We start from the raw sequence: 23,255 nt of genomic DNA on the forward strand, positions 1-23,255 counted from the left end.
ATATCTATTCTTCATGTATCTTTGTGGCATAGTACAGTAGTTTACATGGCATAAGTATCTTTCAGTGGCTTGCAAGTGCCATTAGACTCTGACATAGCTCTATGTAACAGGAGATGGTCATAGGCATCATGTCTGCTTGCTGTATTTTTCCAGAGACCTCCAAGTTATCCTCTCAGATGACAATCTTCGCAGTAGTGCTCATCCATTTTCCACAGTAACCTCTGCCAACTGCTTCTCCCACCAGTTTCTCCCAGTTAAAACAGTTTGACTATTTCATGGAGTTGTGATTTAGAAAAGAGATCAGTTTAGTAGCTTAGCCAGAGAATTCACTCCTACCCAAATATGTGAAGAAGTCTTCAGTATTCAAGATAACTACATCAACTGGAATAGCTAATATAGTAAACCAGGCTAAGTAATCTAAAAATAAAGACAGAATGAGACTATAACTATGAGAGTTAAAGATCCTAGGAAAGAACACAGAGATGTCCACTACAACAACTAAATGAGCATCAGAGTCTTGATTCATAATTGCATAGCATACTGGCAATTATGTTCTTGGTATAACAGATGACTACCTCTAACAGCCAAGTCCTATGAAGGATATTCTACATCTGTATTTATTCATTATGATCAGCTAGTAAGAATTATTTCAAAATCAACATTTAGAGTTAAATAATATTTGGTCTGAAAAAAGATTTGAAGGATATCTTATTAAAAATTCTGAACGGTATTGGAATTTTGAGTGTACAAGCTTGCCATTCTAAACCATTTGATTAAATTTAACCATAGGAAACTCTTCCAAGAGCTAATGAAGCAGCAATTACATCTGAAAAAGGAACCCAAGCCAAAAACTATACCATTCCAATCTCTCTTTCAAATATCATGCTACAATATTTAATCTCCTTGGTTTTGATTTTTCATGTACAATACACATTGGCCCTCTGTTTTATATGATTCCAAATGTTTAAAGTATAAAGGTGAACATGGCATTAGTTGCTCTTTGGCACAATGGATTGATAGCTAATTTAATATGCATATACCAGCTTTTTTAGAAGAAGAGAAACTAAGATGGCTTTAGGATTTTTTTAATTTTTAAGAAGATAAACAAATGTATAGTTCATGAAAGGGAATCCAGGTGAATTTAAAAATTATTCAGGTATTTTGTGGGTTTGACTGAAAAGCAGATACATTTCTATTTTTGGGCATTGGAACTGGAATCTTTCACGGTCCAAAAGATACATTTTGACAAATTGTTACAAAAAATGTTGGGAGAAAAAAAAAGAGGAAATAATAATTTCTTAATTTAAAAAATATTTATAGCTTAGGCCTAATTCTGCTCTCTCTGACACCGGTATAAATTCAGACAATTCAGTGACATAGCCGAGTTACATTGGTGTAAATGGGATCAGCATCTGGCCCATAAAAGAAGAACTGTTAATATTGGATAACGGTTACATTTGCAATATGCATTGCAGACACGGATTGTTCTGTCTTTTCTGCATCACTGTGAACAGCACTACAAAAAGGGGTGATCCTTTGTGCAATATAAGAAGCAGCTAGAGGAATCTAAATCCAGCCTAGTCAACGAAGGTGATCTTGTTTTATTTCCAGTTTTTCAGCATTTCTTTATCACATGCAATAGAACATTTTAGCATAATAATTCAGAGGTCTTGGGATACAGAAGACAGAGAAATAATGTTGAAAAGCAATTCTTCACATTTGGCTTTCACTACATCAAGTGCAAACTGTGAACTTAAACACGAAAATACAATTTGCTCCTTCCTAAAGTCTACATTCTTATCTCTTGAAAAGAACACACATTCATTTCCAATGCCTCAAGGTAAAGACTAAGGCATCTATCACAAGTACAGAGAATATCTGAAGGATTTAGAAGCAATCTTTTCATAATGTTTCTTTGGAGGGGAAGCAGGGTTATGAGTTACTCAAAATTCATAAAGATTATTAAGTTTACATCCACACAGCAGATATGCCGCCATTGTATTTCCCAGCTACAGTGTCAGTATTCCTGTTCTCACCCGCTGAGAATTTATGTTTGGTTCAGGACAGTCATCCATTTTGTGGCATTAGTGTGCTACTGCACAAAATAAAGGTTCTGTTCTATTACAATAATGAATTGCTTTTAATGGGACAATAAATAATAAATAAATAATAGTGACCACGTAATAGTCACACTGTTCGGATTCGGTGTTCATAGTACTCTCTCTATTACTTTTCAGTTAAGAGATTTTAAGAGGCAAGTAATTTCTTACTTCAGCAGGTTAGTTCTATATTATCAACTCAGATATTTTTGTACACATGTTCAGATATTTGAAAGACTGCTCTATCCTCTAAAGCTCTGCCTCTTACTTGAGTCTGCCACTAACAGCAGTGACCCTTTCTGATAAGAAAAACTGATCAACTGCAAGTTTTCCTATTAATGAATCCAACTTTTTCAGACAGTCTAAACTAAGCCTATGGGTTTTGTGTTTTTCTTCTTAGACTTCTTTGAGGCCCATGGAAACTTATGAAACAGATTTTTCTAGTCCTCCCAGGAGCAAGACTAGGTTCAGAACTTGACCTCAGAAACAGAGAGGTCCACAAAAGCCAGAGTGCCTGATAGAATTCAGCATTACTCTCCTCTGCCTAACATAAAGCGAACTACAACATGCGACATAAGGCAATATTAGTGGGAAATGTCAAGCAATGTATCAAGCGGGGGGAGGGGGGGAAGAATATTAGGATTTGACCATATTGAAAAACCCCAGCACTGCACAATACAATTTTGCTTCTACCGCAGTTTTAATTATTTAAGGTGGAGGCACTATATTCTTTTGAAAGAAGGACATTCTCATTTGGAAGAAAGATTTCATTACAAATCACTGGAAAAATTTACTGTGGTTTATCATAGATTATTTATCTTTAGGACTTTTGATGATATAGTTCTAGAAGTGTTGTGGCATATACTCAGGTACTGTAATGTACAGAAGTATACAGAATCCCATAACAATACACTAATGAAAATATAAAAAACTCCTAAAGGCCTGATTCTCCTTTCACGAGCACTGATGTAAACCAATTCAATCAACTAAGGGGCAGGGATGTGAAAACAGAGTGAGAAGAGAATCAGGCCCTAGTGTTTTAAATAAACATCTAAAATAATTTTTGGAAAAATAGAGGTTCGTTCAAGTGTTGGTCCAGGCCCTCAAAAAAGAACACAGGAATAATCAGATAAAATTATGTGTATGATGAAGTGCTATGTGAGACCAAAACTAGGCCTATGCTGCAACTGAACTCAGCTGGAATTGATGTACAAAAGTGCTACTCTCTCATCAAAGACCAGAGGATTTAAATGGCTAACTCCCACTACAGAGAGTTCTGTGTATAAATCCCATGCTCATTGATGGGAGAATGAATCCTGAAATCTCCATGACCTTGATGCGGAATATGCATGTTTGCCCCTTTCACCTCTTGCACATAACGGAATACATCTTTTGGTTTTGTGTACTTTACCAGGCATTCAGTTAGAAAAAGCAAATTTTGGAGCAAGAATGCTAAGCTATTTAGGCAGAATGTAGTGAATCAAAAACTGCAAAACTTCAGCTTTCAAAAATAGCCTAAGTGACCTCTTACAATACTCTGACCACTCCATTCCAAGCAGGAGGCAACCCCTGTGAAGAGCGAATTCTGGCAAGTTCTCTCTTCACAGATGATGCACAGCTTAAGCTATAATGAGTTTTTGGGTTACAAATGCTGAACGCATTAATATTCCTTGATGATAATTATCACAGTATAAGCACCTTTCCCAATGTGAGCAGCATAAACCAACTGAAGCAGCATTTTTACTACATTTGAAACAAGCTGGAAAATGGGATTTTCTACTCTTGTAACCTGAGGTCAACATACATCGAGCTATGCATATTAAATATATCTATACCTATGATCTATATAGCTCTATATATTTACACACACACATTCCATTAATTCTCTCAATTTTCAAATAGAGAGACAGAGACTTACACATTTTCATTACACTCCTCAAACTAAAAAAAATTCTAAATTTTCTTTTAAACAGAACCCAAATGGTTAGTAAGCAGGATATGCAGGCACTGCTTTGAAAATGAGATGTATTTCTAAAGTGCCTGAAGTAAGTACTGTGGGCAATAGCAGTGTACATGGTAGGTTGATAATGAAAAAACAAAACAAAAAACAACACTTTCAATAGATATTCACATAAATGAAATATAAAATTAGAACAGAGCACTGCCATCCATCGTTGCACATTCGAAATTAAGCATAATATTTAACACAGAGAGATTTAAGGGCTGATAATACCTACTGATTATAATGGCCATAATGATATCTTTTTTTTTATACGTAACACTTAAAAATACAGCTCCTTAACAGGCCCAGTCCCTAGGAATCAGCACACAGCTTGAGCAGTGAGATGGGCTCTGGTGATATCCCTAGGGACCAGAGGCAAAGAAGCATCCATCTAAGCTTCTGAGTGCCAGTGGAGCTGCTCTTTATCTGCTGCTGCAGCCCTGAGACTACAGTATCCCTGCTGCGCTGTCTGCACTCCTCCACATGGGGCACCAATCTGTGGATCCAAGTAGTTGCATATACATTGGCCCTGTCACCTGACTGGTTCACCACCAAACCTTTGCATATCCCTGGGGACGAACAGCATGAAGGTGTGTGCCTCTTATATCTGGCACCCAAAACCTGCTAGCTCCCCCATAAAGTGCAAATATATCCATTACCCTACATATGGGGCCTGCATCCCTGCAGAAGGTGGCAGAGGACCTGTTTTTTAATTTAAATAGGCACTTTTGTATTTTAAAGCCATTTAATTATCATACAAGTATTTACTGAGGATTAATTAGAATGTAATAAGGATCTACAACATACAGGTGTTTATCAAAGATGACTAGGTTCCTAATATCAATGTATTGTTTGATTAACAGCTCCATGCAATAAACTGTCTTATTAAATCTACATTTTAAATGCTGGAGATCCTAACAATATTATATATTGATTTATCTTGTTAATCTTAGAACAGGGTAGCAATTGATGTTTCCCTTCTACTACTCCAAACTTAAAAAGTGTCCATTGTTAAAGCCTTTACACTGTTAAGGCTTTTTTTTTTTTTAAAATCACACTCCAATTTTTTTTAAAATGCTATAATACTGGTTTAGTATTCTGTGCAAATAGTCTCAACAGAGCTTTCTTTTAACTCTGACAAAATGAGAGTCAGTTTGAACCCCTAATCCGAAAAACGGGAATTGATTCAGGTGTTTTGTAGGTGTGAAATCTGCTGAATGCATTTGTGCCATGTTATCCTGCACTTCATTTAGAAAATACACCACGCTACAACCATTTCAAGGACTGAAGCATAATTTTTACTTATGTGCTGCAAAATGTCTTAAAATCCCATTTGAATATATGGAAAGGTTTTGGGAGAACCTTTGCTAAATATTTAACAGTGCTATTGGCTTATTAAATACTATAATGTGAAAGCCATGAAAGGATGATATACCGCGCTCGCCATTTATTTTCACTTAACACTGGTGCTCGTTTTGAATGCTGTACAAGCCCATTCATCAGCTGAACCAAGGCATTCTAAAAAGTGCTCCTTGCTAGCAGATAAATATGGTCAAAGCACCTTTTTATTTCAAAAATGACTAAAATCTCTTTGGTTAAATGTGTCAAAATCTGTTTCACTCTGGTTGGAAAAACCTCACAAAACATTTTAAAATACTATCTTTAAAATTAATAATAATACAATGAAGTCATGCTAGCACAAGATATGCTGCTTAGATGAAAGGCAAACCTGGGCCAGGGGGGAAGATACAGGTACATAACATGCAGCTTCAGTTTAAAATACATGGGAACTGCATAGCTGACCATTTTGTAGGAGGAAAATTGAATAAATTTCTATGCACATCAAAATGAATTTGACAACTACATAATACAGTGACAGTGATGTTAAAAATATATAGATTAGACAGAAAATATTCTACTGAAGTAACCACCTCCAATAATACACAATCACAATAACTTGGCTCACAACAATACAACACACACGCACAGTGTGAATCAGTGAAAAAAAATTTCAATCCACAATGAGACATATTAATATAAATTAACAGAAAAAAGATCTCTTGCCATTGAATAGCCTGCAGATTGTGCATTTATTCTGTAAACACTGTAACAATGATTATCTGTCCTTCCAGTTCTCAGTGGAGACTCCTGCTTTTGAAAATATCTTGTGGTGACTTACTAAATTCAGGCTATTTCAATTAGTATTACTGCACATTAAAAATTAATTGCATTAAAGAGTGGATTAAGGTTTAAATTTCAATTCTACAGTGTGTGCGCTAAAAATGACAGCTAAAAATCAATGCTCTCTGGCCCATAATCGGAAGTGTGTACAACTGAATAGTGTGGAACTGGCGTCACTGATAAAGCAGTTTTAAGAGACATGATAGTTCAATTGAAGGTGTGTCAGTTCTAATTCCAGATTTAAATTTGAATGCTACACGGCCATAATATTAAGAGAAAGAAGAGAGGGAAAACAGCTGTATTGCAATGAAAAAACAAATGTACATAGTCCCAAAAAAGATGATAAAATCTATATTTACTGTTCAAATAAAAATTCACGTACATGCTCCCACGTGAGAAAATGTCTAACAAGGTAAAATGACAACCTGAATGTTACATGGTGAAAAAAATGTTTTCCTTATTTAAATTATGTTGTTCTTGGCATAATTCCTGAAATAACAAATTAGACCCCAATCAAACAAACACCTAAAAACGTGCACAGCTTTATTCCCATGAGTAGTCCCAAAGAAGTCACTTGTGTCCATAAAGCTACACATGTGCCTAAGTGTCTTCAGGATCAGAGCCTTACAACTGACATTCACCCCAATGAAGACATGCCAAAAAAGACCTTCCTAAGTTCCCCAATGAGAGATGCATAGAGTGCAGACATGCCACCAAGCCAGGGCCTCTGCAATACTTTGCATATGGAAGGGTGCCTCCACACTCGATGGGGGAGGCATTGGAGAAAAGGAGATCTGAGGAAGGCAGCCACAGGATCCACAAATGCACACACTCAGCAGCAACCTGGACAAGTCAGGCAGGAGGGTTGCAGTTTCTATTCCCATCCATAAGCTGAAGCAGCAGCTCAGGGATGACTGGTGCCAAAGATCCATGCCTTGGCCCTAAATTGGGCAAATGGGGGTGATTTTTTTCTCCCTAGCTTTCTCAGTACAAAGCATGTAGCACAATGACTTGGCTTTTATGTAGGTGAAGTGAATGTCTATCTTCTATTTTACTGGCTGATAAATCAGTTATAACACGTTCTTCTGATTGCAGCTGCTTCTTGTACCACTGAGGACACAGCCTGTTTGCTTGTGGGGTATCCTATGACAGCACTGACATCTTCATGTTATCACTGTATGCTTGTATTGCTTAAAAAAGGGAATATCTTTAATAAAAATCTTGTTTTTAATCCCCAGACTAAGAACAAAACTTGTCGGACGCATCTTAAAATCATGGCACAAGATAGACACCCATGGCTGGCCCGTGTCAGGTGACTCGGGCTCGCAGGGCTAAAGCTGCGGGGCTTTCTTCCTGTGTAGATGTCTGGGCTCGGGCTGGAGCCCGGGGAGCTAGGAGCCTGCGAGGTGGGAGGGTCCCAGAGCTTGGGCTCCAGCCGAAGCCTGAAAGCCTACACAGCAATGAAACACCTCCGCAGCCCAAGTCAGCTGACATGGGCCAGCCACAGGTTTTTCTTTGCTGTATAGACATACCCACAGGGGCCAGAAAAAAAAAAAACACCAGAAAGTATTTTTGTGGTTTAATATTACAAATAAACCACTGACAACTCAACTGCATACTGCCTTTACCCTCCAAGATTAATTTATCATGAAAATAGTTAAAAACAAGGAATAAACCAAAACAAAAAACAAAAATCTCATTTCAGTTCTTTTCTGAGCTGTACAATGTGCGGGGGCTAGGATAGGGGAAAATGTATTATACTTGCTATAAATTCAGCATTGTTTCAGTCTAAAAACTGTTAGCAAAAAATGTCATTTTTATCAGCAATAAATTCATCCTCTTTTAAGAGCAGATGATGAACACCACTCTGAGACTAGTCAACTAACCAAACTGGCATCAATAAAGTACTGCAAAGCCACCCAGGATACCAGAGTTTGGAATTGAACTGTGATTGGTCTGTACCTAAGAGAAAAGATGATGTCCACAATGTTTCTAAAGATCCCCTATGCTCCACTGATGTCCAACAGCAAGTTTGGTGTCAAGAGAGTAAAGAAGATAGGAAGTAATAATAACAATAAAAAAATAATCTGGTGCAAATGGACCCCAAGGTGTAATAGTCATCCCCATGCAACAATCACCCTTCACTGCAATTTACTGATGTTGTTTCATTACAATACAGCATATAAAGGTGGCAATATTCAGGCACACTATTTAAAGCTACATGATTTGAAGCACCAGCCGTGGCTGGTATTGGCCCAGGATCACAGCTAAAGAAAGGACAATTTCAGTGGAGACTACTAAAAATTGTATATTCTTGCCAGTGTGCAAGCATTTGTGTGGATGGGTGGTTCTTATGAGATTTAGCTGAGAACCACAGAAATCAGCTTTGTAATAAAACAATATGATATATTTGGTAGAGGATCCTTCAAATAAACTGTAACTCAAAATTCTTTACAGAGGTAAAAAAAAATCCGGTCACAGATTTAAATAATAAACAACAGAACAGGGATAAATGTAAAAGATTTAGGCAAGGGAGAAATTATATGTCTTCACACGAGATTTGAAAACAGATGGAGACAATGAGACAGAGACATGGGAAAATTTTTCCAGGCTGCAGAAGATGAAGAGGAGATAGATCTTGAATCAACAGTGACAATGGGCCAGATTCTCAGAATATGTAACAGACTTCACTGACTTAAATGGATCTATATTCATTTACACCAGGATCTGGTGTATACTGGGGATCTGGGCCTTTGTGAGGAGTGACTGAGAGAAGATCACTTTAGCAATGTAACTAGGCTGAAGTCAAGAAAGACAATGTAATGTCCATGAAGGATTATCCATTAACAGGAAGGATGAATTTTAATTGTTTTCTGAAATGAATAGAGTTATTTGAGGCAGGTGTTGTGGCAGAAAGGCAGGCAATAGCATTCTGCAGCGGTTGAACAATCATAAATAAAACAAGTAATTTAATACTTAGTATTTATGGCATTTTAGCACGTTTATATTCAAAGCACTTTAGATACATTAACTAATTTATTCTCAAAAAACTATTATCCTCATTTTGCAAAATTAAGAGAGGTTAAGTGACTTGTCGAAAGCTACAGAGTGATGTGGATGAGGATATCAGCAAAGTTGAAGATGAAGGACAGACACGTGCAAATTTATGGAAAAGATGAATTTGCCTACATAGGAGATGGTGCAATAGGAGAGTTCCGAGTCAAAGGCTATCACAAGGATATGGTCAGAACCGACAAATGGGAAGTCTGAGTTGAGTATGGAGACAGAAGAGGAGTTATGGTGTTTTGGAATGCTTCTTTTGCAAAAGAGGAGTACTTCCAGTGCGGAGACATTTAGTTGAAAGAGACCAGTAAAATCACAAGTTTGTAGAAAGGGTGGACCGGGAAGGGCCATGCTGAAAGCCTTGTACACAAAAATATTAGCTTTCTAAAAGTGGTAGTTGACATAAAATATAAGATGACCCAGATAGAGTATCACAGATATGAGACAGAAAGGCCCTAAGAGGTCACGTAATCTATTCCTATGAGTACCAGTGAAGGATTTTTCCCTACAGTACATTTTCTGGAGTATGCAATATAAATATAATGGCAGGTAAAATTTGAGCATTTCTATTATAAATGCCTTCTTTCAGCTACTCACAACTTTACAACACTTTCAATTAGTGAGCTGAAATTTTCCAGACCAGGTCTCTGTCCAAAGGTGATATTTTTATTTTATTTATTTATTTAAAACAAAGGTTCAGCCATTTTCAAATGAGAGGTGAATAAAAAAATGCTACCCCCCCATTAAGTCTTGCAAGATTTTTATTTAAGAGCAGTAGTGCTCAAGTGACTGGGGGTTGAAAGTTCAAACTTAACAGGGAAATGTCATTCAAATGCAAAGAAGTGTATTTGACTGTTCTGGTGGTAACTGGTTTTGATTTGATCATGTTATGACAGTTTGAAAATCACACTTTGCACTAATACAGTACTTTGGGTATGTTTTTTAGCCCATTTTACCAAAGTTCTAAGCAAAGGGAGGGCTGTGTTACCCATGAATGAGTTAGTAAACATGCACATCTCCTAAACTGAGCACTGAATTGATCAGGGCCCTGTAGGAGACCAGGTTGTTGGGTTTTTTGGTTTTTTATTGTTTTTTTTTTTTTTTTTGCAAGGTGATCTTCTAATGACTTAGGCCTCATCCAGGTGTGCAGTTGGGGGCACTGACAGAGAAGATGCAGAAGTTTTCCCTCTGCTTAGGTGGTGTCTAGTCAAAGAGTTACATATAAACAAATTGCTATTATGTTTTTAAACCATGGAATTCTAATAAAATAATACATAAAGGAAACATTCAAGTTACATAGGCACTCAAAACTCAGGCACTCAAAACACCCATTGTGCATATGCTTCCTGATAGTTTTCACAAAAAATATACTACTTTTTAAATCATACAGTCTAATATCTTGATTTTGTCTACAAACTTGGAACCTGCACCCTGTAAGGTGAGTGCAGTGAATAAGGCAGGGTTCTGAAAGATCCCTTGTCTCATACACTGTGGATAATGTAAGGTAGGTATGTGATGGACATATTCAGTGATGAAAACAATTTATCACATGCTCCTGTAATCTATCATACATCTTTGATCATGTCACCTTTACTCTGCCCACGGCTTCCTCTTCTACCAGACCTATCCTAGCAACTTAACCTAAACTGCTCATGATCCTGCCACACTAAAACTGGTACCTTTATATCACAGGGACGGAAATAACACCTGTTCCTAGATCAGACAATCATGAGATATTGATTTTAAGATTTTGACATTTTTATACACAGAAAAGCTAATTTAGGTAAATTTTAGATTTTTAATATTTATTAGTTATATTTTTTTCCTTCATCTCACAGCCCTGTACAGTTGTACTCATAGTAACTAAAGCATCTTCTTTACAAGCTGAGGGATATGATAAATACGCCCAAGTAAATTTTTTTTAAAACTCTCAAACGCATTTGTAACCCTTTACACTATAATTACTCTCTCTCATTAATGGATATCGTTATGCACACGCAGGCGCTCATACATACATAACTGTACACGTGCTCACAGAGACAGGCACGAGTGCATATTTTAAGCAGGTACCACTGTTTCAGCTGAGTATCAATTTTTCACTTCCCTCACCACATAATATTACATTTATCACAAACATGACTGTGCACAAACACATTCTGACCTTATGCATTGTCTGCAATTGACGCAAAACAGAAAATATTTAGTTTAAATATTATTCCAATCTCCAAAAAGCCATTTAAAATACTAGAAATAGAGGGTGTACAGTAGCTGTACCAGTATGAGGAAAGGAGAGAAAGAGATACTTTTCTCAGTAAGGATCACTGAGTGTGTCACTGGTTAATTCCTGCTCTATGCTCCTCATTAGCATTACTCTCAAGTTTCTGGTTATCATATCCGAAATATTAAGACATAATAAGTACAAAGGTGCAGATAATTGGATATTAACCAGAACATACTTGACTGGGCAGGAGGTAGGGCTTTGCTTAAACTAATCCCGAAATGTATTAATCACCAATTAATGAATGGGTTTCAAATTCATTTTCTATTATAGAACACCTCCGAGTATCTAAGCTTTTTCTAACAAAATGAATTGGAATAACAGGCTAGGAATTAGAAACACTCCAATTTGAGGCTGGCCTGAATTAATTCCCTTTAGCCTGTTGTCAAGTTTATTGAAAGCAAGAGTTACATTATGGGTGTCATTTTAAAAAAGGCTGAGAAAATAAATACATTTTAGGGCATCACCACTTTCATTTAAACTCTATCTGTATGTAACAAATGGTCGTGCAGAAGCTAAATATTGCATTGGAGAACTGCCACTGTATCATTTAAGTGCTTAAGTGTAAACAGAGATCTCTAAAAAGATAGATTAAGAAATGAATAAATACTGGAACATATTACCAATTAATCATCAACTAATGATTTTCATTACTATACAAAGACAAGCATTCTGCCTTTTGTAAAAAATACCGTAAGACACCATGGTGATCTGAGCAAAACAAAAACAAAAAAACAAACAAAAAAGTAAGTTCATGTAGATAATACAACACTGTAAAAAAAAGTTGGAAACATCTGAGCTCAGAAGCCTTACCCCCCCCCCCCCCCCCCCGAGTCAAATAACTTTGCTCCCAGACTCTTTTACCTTAACCTCTAAGTTTTACCAAACACAGTATACTAGTCAGAAATGTCTGCATATTTTTGTTGGGCTACCTGGCTGCAGATAGTTACTATATAAATGAACAAAAGTTCTTATTTTCTAAATATATTTAACTCCAAAAAAGAAGAAAGAATCCAAACAAAACCTCTTTTGAAAACTAGCTACTTTTTAAAGTTCTTACTTTTCCAGGATTACATTTTTATGGATGCTTTAAATGTATGCATCACATCTTTTTATTGTTTGAAATAGGTATGCCTGCTACTGTACCAGAAAAATAAAAGAGAGAGAGATCCTTAGCGTTATTAATGAAGAGAATTATATCAGACATGGTTGAAGTACTATTATTCCCCTTTTCTCTCACTCTTCTCACTGTCCTTGGCGTTATTTATTTTCATGTGAATTGCAAGTAAATCCATATTATCCATCTTTGTTTTTTTTCTTAATGTGTTGACTTTAATTTTAGTAAGTCTTAAATAAGCACTTACTGAAGATGAAGTAAGATATGCAAGCAAGTAGTCCTTTTATCAACAATTTTGCCATAGAAATACACAAACATTTCAATGGCTCTTCATTAGCAAACAAATCAACAAGTGATATTTTAATGCATGACTTTATTCCATCCCTATGGGGACTGTAGTTGAGAGTGTGATGTACAGTACAGAGAAAGGAATCATCAGCCACAATGTCCCAGGGCTCTATCCATTGAGGACTTCTCAGCCTCTGCTTAAAGAGTGCATTTAATTGACTGATAGACAGTAGCTTCTTTGTTCACAAAAGACAGCGAAGTAATGGCAGCTTGAAAATCGTACCATCTACGGGATCTCCTGAGACTAGTAACAGGGGGATATGTGTCAGGAATAAATAAATAATCTAATTATTAAGCCACTTCCTGTCAAGTTAACTCCAATTTGTTGGCTTTTGAAGGCAACAAAACGAGGCATTTTTCCTCATTATGCTTCTCTTTTTATACCACTGGTAATCACAGGCGGATTAAAGGGTGCCTGATTGGTTTTTTTGTCAAGGAACTGAGAGGCAGCCAACAGTACAGAAAAACAGAGTTGGGGTTAGAAGAAATTTCATGCTTGTCTCCTTTCCAGCTCCCTAACAGCCCACATGGCTGCCCCATACAGTGCCGCCAGCTGTACAGCAAATGTGTACCCCTCCAAGTGCGGCCTACCAGGCCACAGGCTCCATCCTGAGAGCTGTGAGATACCTTGCAATCTTGGCAGGTAGCTACTGCTGTCATAGGCATAATTCTAAAGGTGACCTACGAAACCCCATCAGCTCACCAAATGCAACAATATGAACAGCTGAAGTTCAACACCCACTCTCCATATTGGTTTCTTTTGTTTTGTTTATTGCACTAAATGGACTCGAAAGCAGAAAGAAAGCTAAGGAAATAGCTCATCAAGGAATTGGGGGTTTCTTTGCTAGGAATGTGAACAATTTAGGAATAACTACTGTGGATTTTAATATTTAAACTGTATTCTATCGTGATCGTTAACACATACCAAAAATGTGCAAAAGCAACTGTTAGGGCTGCAGTACAAAAGGACAAAAACAAAAAAGAACAAAAGGGAAAGGAGACACAATGCCTTTAATTCATCCTGCAGTGGCTAGGTATTACAACACATACTGTATGGTACATAACAGCACACACCAATTGGACATCCTTGCACTACCTAGGTTGAAGAGAGCAAGGTTAGAATCAAGTGGCATTCTTATCTTTAAATGCCCCCCTTTCTTTAAAAGAAATTAAAAGGGAAAGAAATTGTTGCAAAATATTGGCTTTTTGGTTGTTTCTCCCCTCTCTTCCCCCCAAACTCCTTAATACAAAAATAATTATGGACTCTTTCCCAAATTTAATTTTTCAAAATCAAAGTTGTTTGAGTTACACAGGAGAAAAATAAAACATCTGAGTTGGGAACGTTTCCATATTAGTTTTTTACTTCATATTCTGTGACTTTAAAATGCCCCAACAGACTTTCCTGAAAAAAATTGGGTCAATCTGAAATCTAGATATCATCTCAAATCAGCGTAGCTCTGTGGCTGAAATCATATAACCCTCGGAATTAAAAACTGGAGTTTGAAACTGGAAGGGGTGACACGGCTTTCAGTTTAGTGTTCTAGCATGTTTACAGCTGCATTTGCCCTTTGTCAATACATCTTGAATTTTTTGTTAAATTGCTCAGATAATTAAAGCCTCTTCATATTTACAGTCTGCTTCATTGGTACCATGAATTCTGTTTTCAGTTACTGTCTGCAAATTCCCTCTCTGCACAATTTCATACTAAGCAATAACACTTCATTTTACATAAGTTTTATCTGATGTCCCCATACAGAGCTGCCAGCTGTACAGCAAATGTGCAGTTCTCAAACTGAGGCCTACTAGGCCACAGGCTCCATCCTGAGATCTGTAAGGCACCTTGCTGTCATTGGCAAGCTTTCCCTGCTATCACTGTTACCATCTCTCCACACTACACACAACTTAAAATCATCTGATTATTAGAATTTGTGGTCCACACTCCATTTTATCCTTTATTTAATCTATCCCCAGATCACACATTTGTTTAAATGTTTTGGCTGGTTTACAAATCATGCAGCCATCTGCACAGTAGGTGTGACATCATTTTTTAGACAAAAGTTACATTACAAAACAACAAAGATAAAGTCATTTGAAATGCTTTGGTGTTTGTTATTCTGCCTGGTTTGCTTGGACCAACTCTAAGAAATAAATAGAATTATCTGTGTAAATCGATGAACATCTATGAAAAACAACACCCAGCAGAACGCAGAGCTTGCTCCATTACCTACGTTAATATCATGACAGCTGAGGAGAGATGACCTGGCCCACTTCTCATCTCTCCTGTACAGATGGCTATTAAAGAGAAAGTATCCCTTTTGTATGGTCCATGTAGAAACCCTTTATGGGCTTTTCAAATAAGCCAGCATTGCCCACATGAGGGTAGCTTTCTGTTAGTATTAAACAGCACAGATTTCATCTTTTTTTTAAACCCAGGTCCTCATGAAATAGCCAACATTTCATTAGATTTAATACCAAAAGAAGATTTTCTGGATGTTACATGTTTTTTGCATTTTTCAAACCACATAATATAGTTTACTCTAAGTTTTTGAAAACTTCTTGCTAACAATGAGATTCCCAAGTACCCAAACTATTTTTTGATGCTAAGAGCGTAGTATCGTTTTTTCCCCTGCAATGCGTTAATTTCCATTCCTTGTTTCTGACAAGTCAGTGAAAGCTGATAAACAAAAGGAAGTCTGTGCCTCTTCATGTTCTAGTGGGCAGATCCATATATTTAGATTTCCCCCCCCAAAGACAAATAAAACCCCTCATACAAGAGAATGTCATTTTTACTGTATAGTATTTAAACTGAAATTCTGAAGAAGTGATACCTGCGGTCACCAAAGTGCAATGAATATTAGTCACATACTGCTGCTTACTGTATATGTGAAAGAAAAAATGTTTTTCATGACCGTAGGCATTAGACAAACTACAGAATGTGTAAATGTCACTTACTATTACAATTAGCCCAGAATGTTATTGGTGTCTACAAAGCTGATTTATGCATTTCCTTTGTCTTGACATCAGCAATGTATTCCACATATAACATAATGCATGCTGCATGTGTCTGAATGTGAGACAAATAAAATTATTTTACATATATATATACACATATAAAATACATATATATGTATGTGCATGTGTGTGTATATATATTTTTTTTAAAAAAAAATCAATGATATATTCAAATATCATGGATTTGCAATAAACGATTTCTCCAGATCTCAGTGTTTATACATTGCTTGTCCATTCAAGGCATGGTTTTCAATTTTCATCTCAGATGAATTAATGCATTATTTCTAAAAAAGTTCTTTAGGACTATTACTTTCTCAGCACAGACTCTCTTAATCAATCTATGGGCCTGGTCTAATGCTCACTGAAGTTAATGGGAGTCTTTCCATTGACTTTGATATTGGTTTTGACTCTAGTTTTGTCATTATTTTCATGCTACGGGGTTTTTTTTTCTGATCCTTGCCCACAATACACCCTTCTGTCAAAAACCACACACTTCAACTCACACACAATTTATACTAGATATGAAATTTAAGGCAAACTCATAAAAAGACATACATATATCTATTAACAACTGGAGATGTGAAAAACCACTGCATCCTAGTGATGCCACAGCCTGGCCCCTATCACCACAACTTTTCATGCGGACTGTGGTTATCGCTACAGAGCCCTGGCTTGCTCTCTACAGTCAATCTAAGTTGCAGTGAACTACAAAGATTGTGGCTGTTTTTCCCCTTTTATCATTCTCTTTGTCAGCCTGATCAGCCTTCAATGGTAAATGTGCTGCTCTGTTGTGCACAGCCAGCGGCTCGCAATTTGCTCACTATGTTCCATGAGACAGTTGTTTGTGGCTGTTTGGAACACATTTACCTCTTTGGGGATTTATGCGCTAGTTGCAATGCCAACTTCCATAGTGATAGAGATTTCTTTCTAACTAAAATAGATAATTAGAGGCTGGTAATTATTGGTCAAGAATTATCAGAGTGAAAAAAATTAAGCTCTTCATAAATAGTTCTTGGCAAAGTCATCACTTTACATTATCTCATGCCTAACAGCACTTTATTCAGAGCACTTACAAATTTACACTACTGCTGTTGAGCCTCATAATTTTATATGGGGTAATTCCTTTGCTGAGTTAAACACGTCTGAACTCCCTTGATTCTGATCCACTTTGTATGTGTGTGAAAAAATTATAGACATTATGGCTACACTTCAGTCTACATGCTAGTACGTCAAGTAACACAAATGTAAAGAAATAGGTAGAAGAAAAAATCTTTACCATATTTATTTAAAATAACAGGTGGAGGGGTATCTTTCTGCACACTTGGGTCAAATGCCAACAGTAAACTATGTGAGCTAAACAAAGAGATACCAGGAAACTTCTCTCATCTCTAGACATCAAGAGACAGTTGATTCTCGAGAACAACTGCTAAAAAGCTTTGTATCTTATTCAGAGGAAAAAATAAAAGAAGACAGGAATTGTAGATATGTTTTCTTACACCTCACTGAGGCAATATTAAAATATGTCTGGGTTTGGATTTTTTCCCCCCAAATAGACGCAAAGCTATAAAATAGTTTTATTGACAAATATGTTTGCATTTGGCAGTTTCCTCTAGAAACAAAAATACCTTCATCTGTCTGGATCCAAATTTGCATGTAAATAGAAGGTGTATTTAAAAAAAAAAAAGCTTTGTAGTACTTTCGGTCCACAAGACTCCTCTATAGCATTAATGCTAAACAGCGTGTAGTTTAAGAAAACTTGTATATTACCTGGCATGGTCTAAAGGAATGAACACAGAATTGGGGATCAGGAATTCCTGAGCTCTCTGCTACTGACTACCTACATCTAGTCAGTAGTTTTCAGCCTTTTTTCATTTGTGAGCCCCTAACAAATTTCAAATGGAGGTGTGGAGCCCTTTGGACATCTTAGACATAGTCTGCAAACTCCCAGGGATCATGGACCACAGGTTGAAAACCACTGCCTTAGGTAAAGTATTTCACTTCTCTGCCTCTGTTTCTCGGTCTATAAAATGGGCATGATAAATACTTATCTGCATACCTTACGACGGTATGCTGTAAGGATTAATTAAGCTTGTACAACATTTCAAAAATGTAAATTATAAAGTGCTATATAGCTGATAAGTATAATTACTAACAAAATCCATCTCTCTGAAATCCTTTCAGTATGAGACTTGCATATAAACAAATGTAAATTGTTTTGTTGTCAAAGATACTTAAGGTTACACCTCACTGGGTCATCTGCAGATTTTATTTTCCATTAGGTGGCATAATCCATCTTGTTAGATTGATTGAAATGTATAATAAAATCTGTAAAATCACTATACACCCTCTTAACAGAGAAGAGTAAGAGGCTTTTCAAATAGCCTCTAATCCCTCTTCCCCCGCTAAATGACTATTTGATATTATATTTGATTAGACAAAAACACAGACGGACACACTACCTAAAAATATCTACCCTCAGTGGAGATATTTTAGCCAACAAAGTAATGCCGCTTGCCTTATTTAAAAGACTAAGTTTCATACTTGGATTTTTTAAACCTATATTTGCCTTAGTGACCTTCAGTAATGAATCCACTCTCTCTGGATGTTAACAACATGAGTCCAATTTAAGGCCAATGGCCTTGGCCAATGGACAGAATAATTACAGGGATCCTATCAATCTGTTTAGGCCACAAAATTGCTGAGGACAAACATTTTTTCTTTAATCAGTTAAACATGTATCTACATCAGTGGCTCTCAATCATTTTCGGATAGACTCTCCTCACAACGGTTTGATGGATGAACTCCCTCACTCCATGTCCCAACATACCATGTCCCGGCAGGTACTGCCATCTTCCTTTCTGTCTTAATGTCTCTCCTATTCTTTTCTGCCTCTGTTATTTTTTAAATAGTCTTATGTTTTTCTGTTCTCTGTCTTTTCCCCCTTTCTAATTGCTATTCATTTCTGCTGTCTCATTTAGTAGTTCCTTCTCTGTTCCCTACTGCTTGGGATGAGAGCCTCCACTGGTGGTTCCAGGGATATGATGATATGTGCCCTTGCAGCTTAGCTGAAGGCCATGGAAGCACAGGAGAAAAATAATCATCATCCGCATCTGTAGCCATCTTTATTAGAGACTGCTGTGGGAGCAGGGATGGAAGGTTGGTGGGCCTTCACTGCCTGCTAGTCTCGGGAGCACAATGCATGGATGGTGGGAAAGGACAGATATGGGGTCGTGCAACTTTCCCCACCACCACTGCTGTTCTTTTCCTTTGCCCTATCATTCCTCCAAAATCATCTGGGAGCCCTCAAATTAGGAAAGACTAATCCACACCTTAATCATAGAATATCAGGGTTGGAAGGCTTCAATAAATATAATACAAATATTGACTGGCTAGGAAGCCAATAATAGTAAAATATTAATCCAAATGGAAAATATATCTCCTGAGATGGGGATATAATGCCTGAAGCTGAAGGTATGTGTTGCTCCCACAGTCCATCTGGGTATTATTAAACCTCTTGATTTTTATCTACTCCCTCCTGCCTTCCTGGACCATTCGCTCTCTCTCTAAGGGTGCCTCACTCCACCTGCAAGGGCAAATACATTGTATCCTGTTCTGCCAATCCTTGTTACAGGGGAACTAGGGCAGCAAGAAATGCTTTATCAGCCCGAGTGGGCTCTTCTACTGCTCACAGCTTCTGATTTTAGAAATGTGGAGATTGGAGTGCTTAGAACACTAGGGTTTTAAGGCAGGTGAGTGGGCAGGAGGAAGCCTCCAGATGCTGATAGTTACTTATGTGTTTTATCTGTTTATTTTTACATATGCATACTCAGAGACACAACACATCCATGTTTTATATATATTATATCCATCTCCCACTCACAGTAAGGTCAATCTGAAAACTTAAACAGATTGATGGCACGCTTTTAACCTTTCTTTGTAGACAGGATATGGTCTTGGGGAAAGGCCTGTCATGCTAGTGAACAAGGAAATAAATTAAGGAGCGGAGCAGGAGGAGGGGGGAAGTAAAATTAGAAAGATAGCTAAGGAAAAATCTAATAAACGGTGAGAGGACTAACAGAATTGGAAAACAAAAACATTTGTTTTCCTCCGCTTCGGTAGTGAGGCCATGTTCACAACTCTCAGCAATAGAATTCTTATACTTTGTTGATTTCCCCCTCCGCCTTCCCCAAATCTGTATTTTATTAATTAGGGTTGCACCATTAAGAGCTAAACTCTTAAATCTGGCGATACACATAAGAAACTTCCAGTGAACACAGATTATCAAAAGCATGACCTGCAAATCTCCCAGCATGAGTTGTGAGCTCCTTCTCCCCACTGGGAAGATTTTATATTAAGCAAATGTAAATCTGTGTCACTATGGTTATGTCATGAAGCAATATCATGCATGGTTGATACAACACCTACTAAGGAAAAGGACCTCCCTCCCATTCAACCTCATCCAACTTTTCAGAATAAAATACAAACATCATTAACTCAGTTTTAAGAAAACTGCAATTACCATCAAATCTGATCAACACTAGTCTGGATCCATCTTGCTGTACCCACTAAACAAAACAACCCCCCCTCTCCACAATGTTTAGGAGCAGAGGGATGCCCTTACCAAGGAATCAGAGGCAGATGGGACATCGGTGGCAAACAACCACACTGTTTGAGACTGTCTGACGTTCCAGCATTATCCCTTACCCACACCGTTTTTGACAATTTCTCATTGTCAAATTCTCAGTATCCACTAATTGCTGCAAAAGATCATTAAGAATATGCCATACACTGGGATCCAAAGAAAACAACGGAAAGGTGTGTTCTGTTGTGCATAATGTTCTATTTTTAAATTCTAAGTTACTGATCCAGATTTAACATTATGAACCAGTTTGTTATCTTCCCCCAAAGATTAAGAATGTCAAAAGTGAGACTTAATCCAACAAGCAAACCACTAAACTGCCTTTCAAGCCCAACTCATAATTTGTGTTTATACATTTTTCTGCAAAGAACATAAATGTTCATATTTTAAATGTATTAAAACTGATTAACAGGCTATTTCTCTCACTACTTCATTAATTTTGTCAGGCCACTTATAGTCCAACCAAACTCCTGAAATTCACGGAAGAAATTCATAAGCTTGCTTGTAATATTTTGTTATATCAGCTCAGATATATCTGCGTTATTGACTTAAAAAGAGAAACTTCTTACCAACTGGACATGTGATTACTGGCTGCTCTGCTGTACTGTACCATCTGCAATTTGCACTTTTTTACGTTACAACAAAAACAATATGAAGTAAGTGTAAAATCAATGATTCCCTGCTTGCTATATGAAATTTCTGAAAAGAGGCTAATAACAAAATAAGACAACTACGGCAATGTTATTTTATTAGCGGGCAAAAGATGTGCTTGATAAATTTAATTGACTGGTAGAATTCTTAGAGCTATTACTGAGTGGTTACCAAATTGAAAACATTGTGGGCAACCCCATGGGAATAAGCAAGTAATGGGAAAATATGAATATTAAAGAAAATGCTCTTTTTGTTTTATTCCACCTCACAACTCTAACATAGGTTTGTAAATATCAAGCCATGCTTGGATCAGGAATCCAAATAGAAAATAATTTTTAAATGTCTGTATCTAAAAATGCAGATCCTATTATTGAATACTACAATTCCTTATTTTTAAAAATAAGATATAGTATTTAATTTTGTACAGAGAGACACACTCCAAATTGTTTCCAGACTGTTCATACAGAACATATAATACTATTTTTATGGCCATTTGAATTATTTATGTTTCCTAAAGACAGAAACTCGCTAGTTTTGATTTTGGTACCAAGGTGCTTGAGCAGCACACTGTAGTGTCATTATCATAATAACTTCTGAAATTAAAACCTGTCTAAAACTCTACGGAAAGCTAACATCCAGTTCATTAACCATTCCTGTTAGTTTGTTTTCAATAATGCAAAAATGATTAGAAGTTTAATTTGTTAATCACCTGTGTTTTGACTGGAAGTAGATATATAATTCTCTGCAGAAGTCTAAACTAGCCCTTGCAGAAAATAAAACATGCTAATGCTTTATCAGGTCTAATAATATGAATAAAAAAATCAATCATGCCTAGGTAAATCATTGACGGTTGCACAATTAATTTCTCCTTAACTCTGTTTAATTTTGCAGGCAATGATGAACACAAGAAGGAGAAAGGGCTATCTATCTTCAACAAGATTTAGTGCTTCACTTACCAATCATGTGGTTTGCAACATGAACTTGGATATCCCATTCATTGTAGAAAACCATCTGACACTTGATGCACTGGTAGGTCTTCTTCTAAAGAGACATGGGTAGAGAAAATATGTTTAAACATATAGCCTGAACCATTTCATTATAACTCAAAATGGTTAGTTCAAAGTGGTAATTTAAAGCACTCCAGAGGTGTTTTCATTAAGAATTAATTATTAATATTAAATAACACTTTGCCATCTGTAGCACCTTTTACTTGAATCTCTCATAGCTCTTTACAAATGACACTTTTTAAGCTTTACAACTCCCCTGCGTGGTAAGTACTGTGATAATGCCTGTGTTTACAGATTTGTAAAGTAAGATACAAAGAGGTCAAATGGGAGTCCTTCCTTTAATATTAATGGCTTTTGGATCAGGCCCATAATGAAGTAGTGGCGGTGTCAGGAATAAAAACCCACATATCCTAATCCCATTCCTCCTCAAACCCAAGAATTTTTCCGTCAACCTAGTTACAGCCTCTCAGGAAGGTGAATTAACCAAAGGGCATGTCTACACTATGGCTGGGAGCCTCACAGCCCAGGTGGACAGACTGGCGCTAGTGGGGCTTGAGACAGTGCTCAAAAAATAGCGGTGTGGATGCTGCAGCTTGGGCTGGATCTCTGGCTCTCAAGTCCTCGGTCTACACAGGTTGGGAGGCTCACTTCCAGCAGCAATGTAGACAGACATATACTCATGTTTCTGTTTGTGTCTTTCCAACTCTAGAAGCAATGCAAAGGGGTTGAACAAATGCCTTCCTTTCCATATTAAATGGAACACTACTTGGATGACCAAAGTCAGTCCTGAAAAACAAAAGATTTGTAAAGATATCCCTGTGAGAACAATATATCAGACTGTTTCAAAAATAAGCTGAG

The 23,255-nt window shown here is 37.0% G+C and overlaps 1 protein-coding gene across 16 annotated transcripts in view; it reads right to left on the bottom strand.

The window, feature by feature from the left end:
• ZNF521 (zinc finger protein 521) overlaps positions 1–23,255 on the bottom strand; it is a 277,408-nt gene that overhangs the window by 109,004 nt on the left and 145,149 nt on the right. For 13 of the 16 annotated variants that reach the window (XM_065585398.1, XM_065585397.1, XM_065585395.1 and 10 more), the window contains one exon: positions 22,347–22,431. In XM_065585398.1, coding sequence (XP_065441470.1) covers positions 22,347–22,431 — 85 coding nt within the window. The remainder of the gene's footprint in view (positions 1–22,346; positions 22,432–23,255) is intronic. The other 3 variants (XM_065585389.1, XM_065585394.1, XM_065585384.1) reach the window with 1 other exon arrangement.

The sequence above is a fragment of the Chrysemys picta genome, chromosome 2 (genome assembly GCF_011386835.1).
Source record: "Chrysemys picta bellii isolate R12L10 chromosome 2, ASM1138683v2, whole genome shotgun sequence".
In the NCBI taxonomy this organism is placed as follows: Eukaryota; Metazoa; Chordata; order Testudines; family Emydidae; genus Chrysemys; species Chrysemys picta.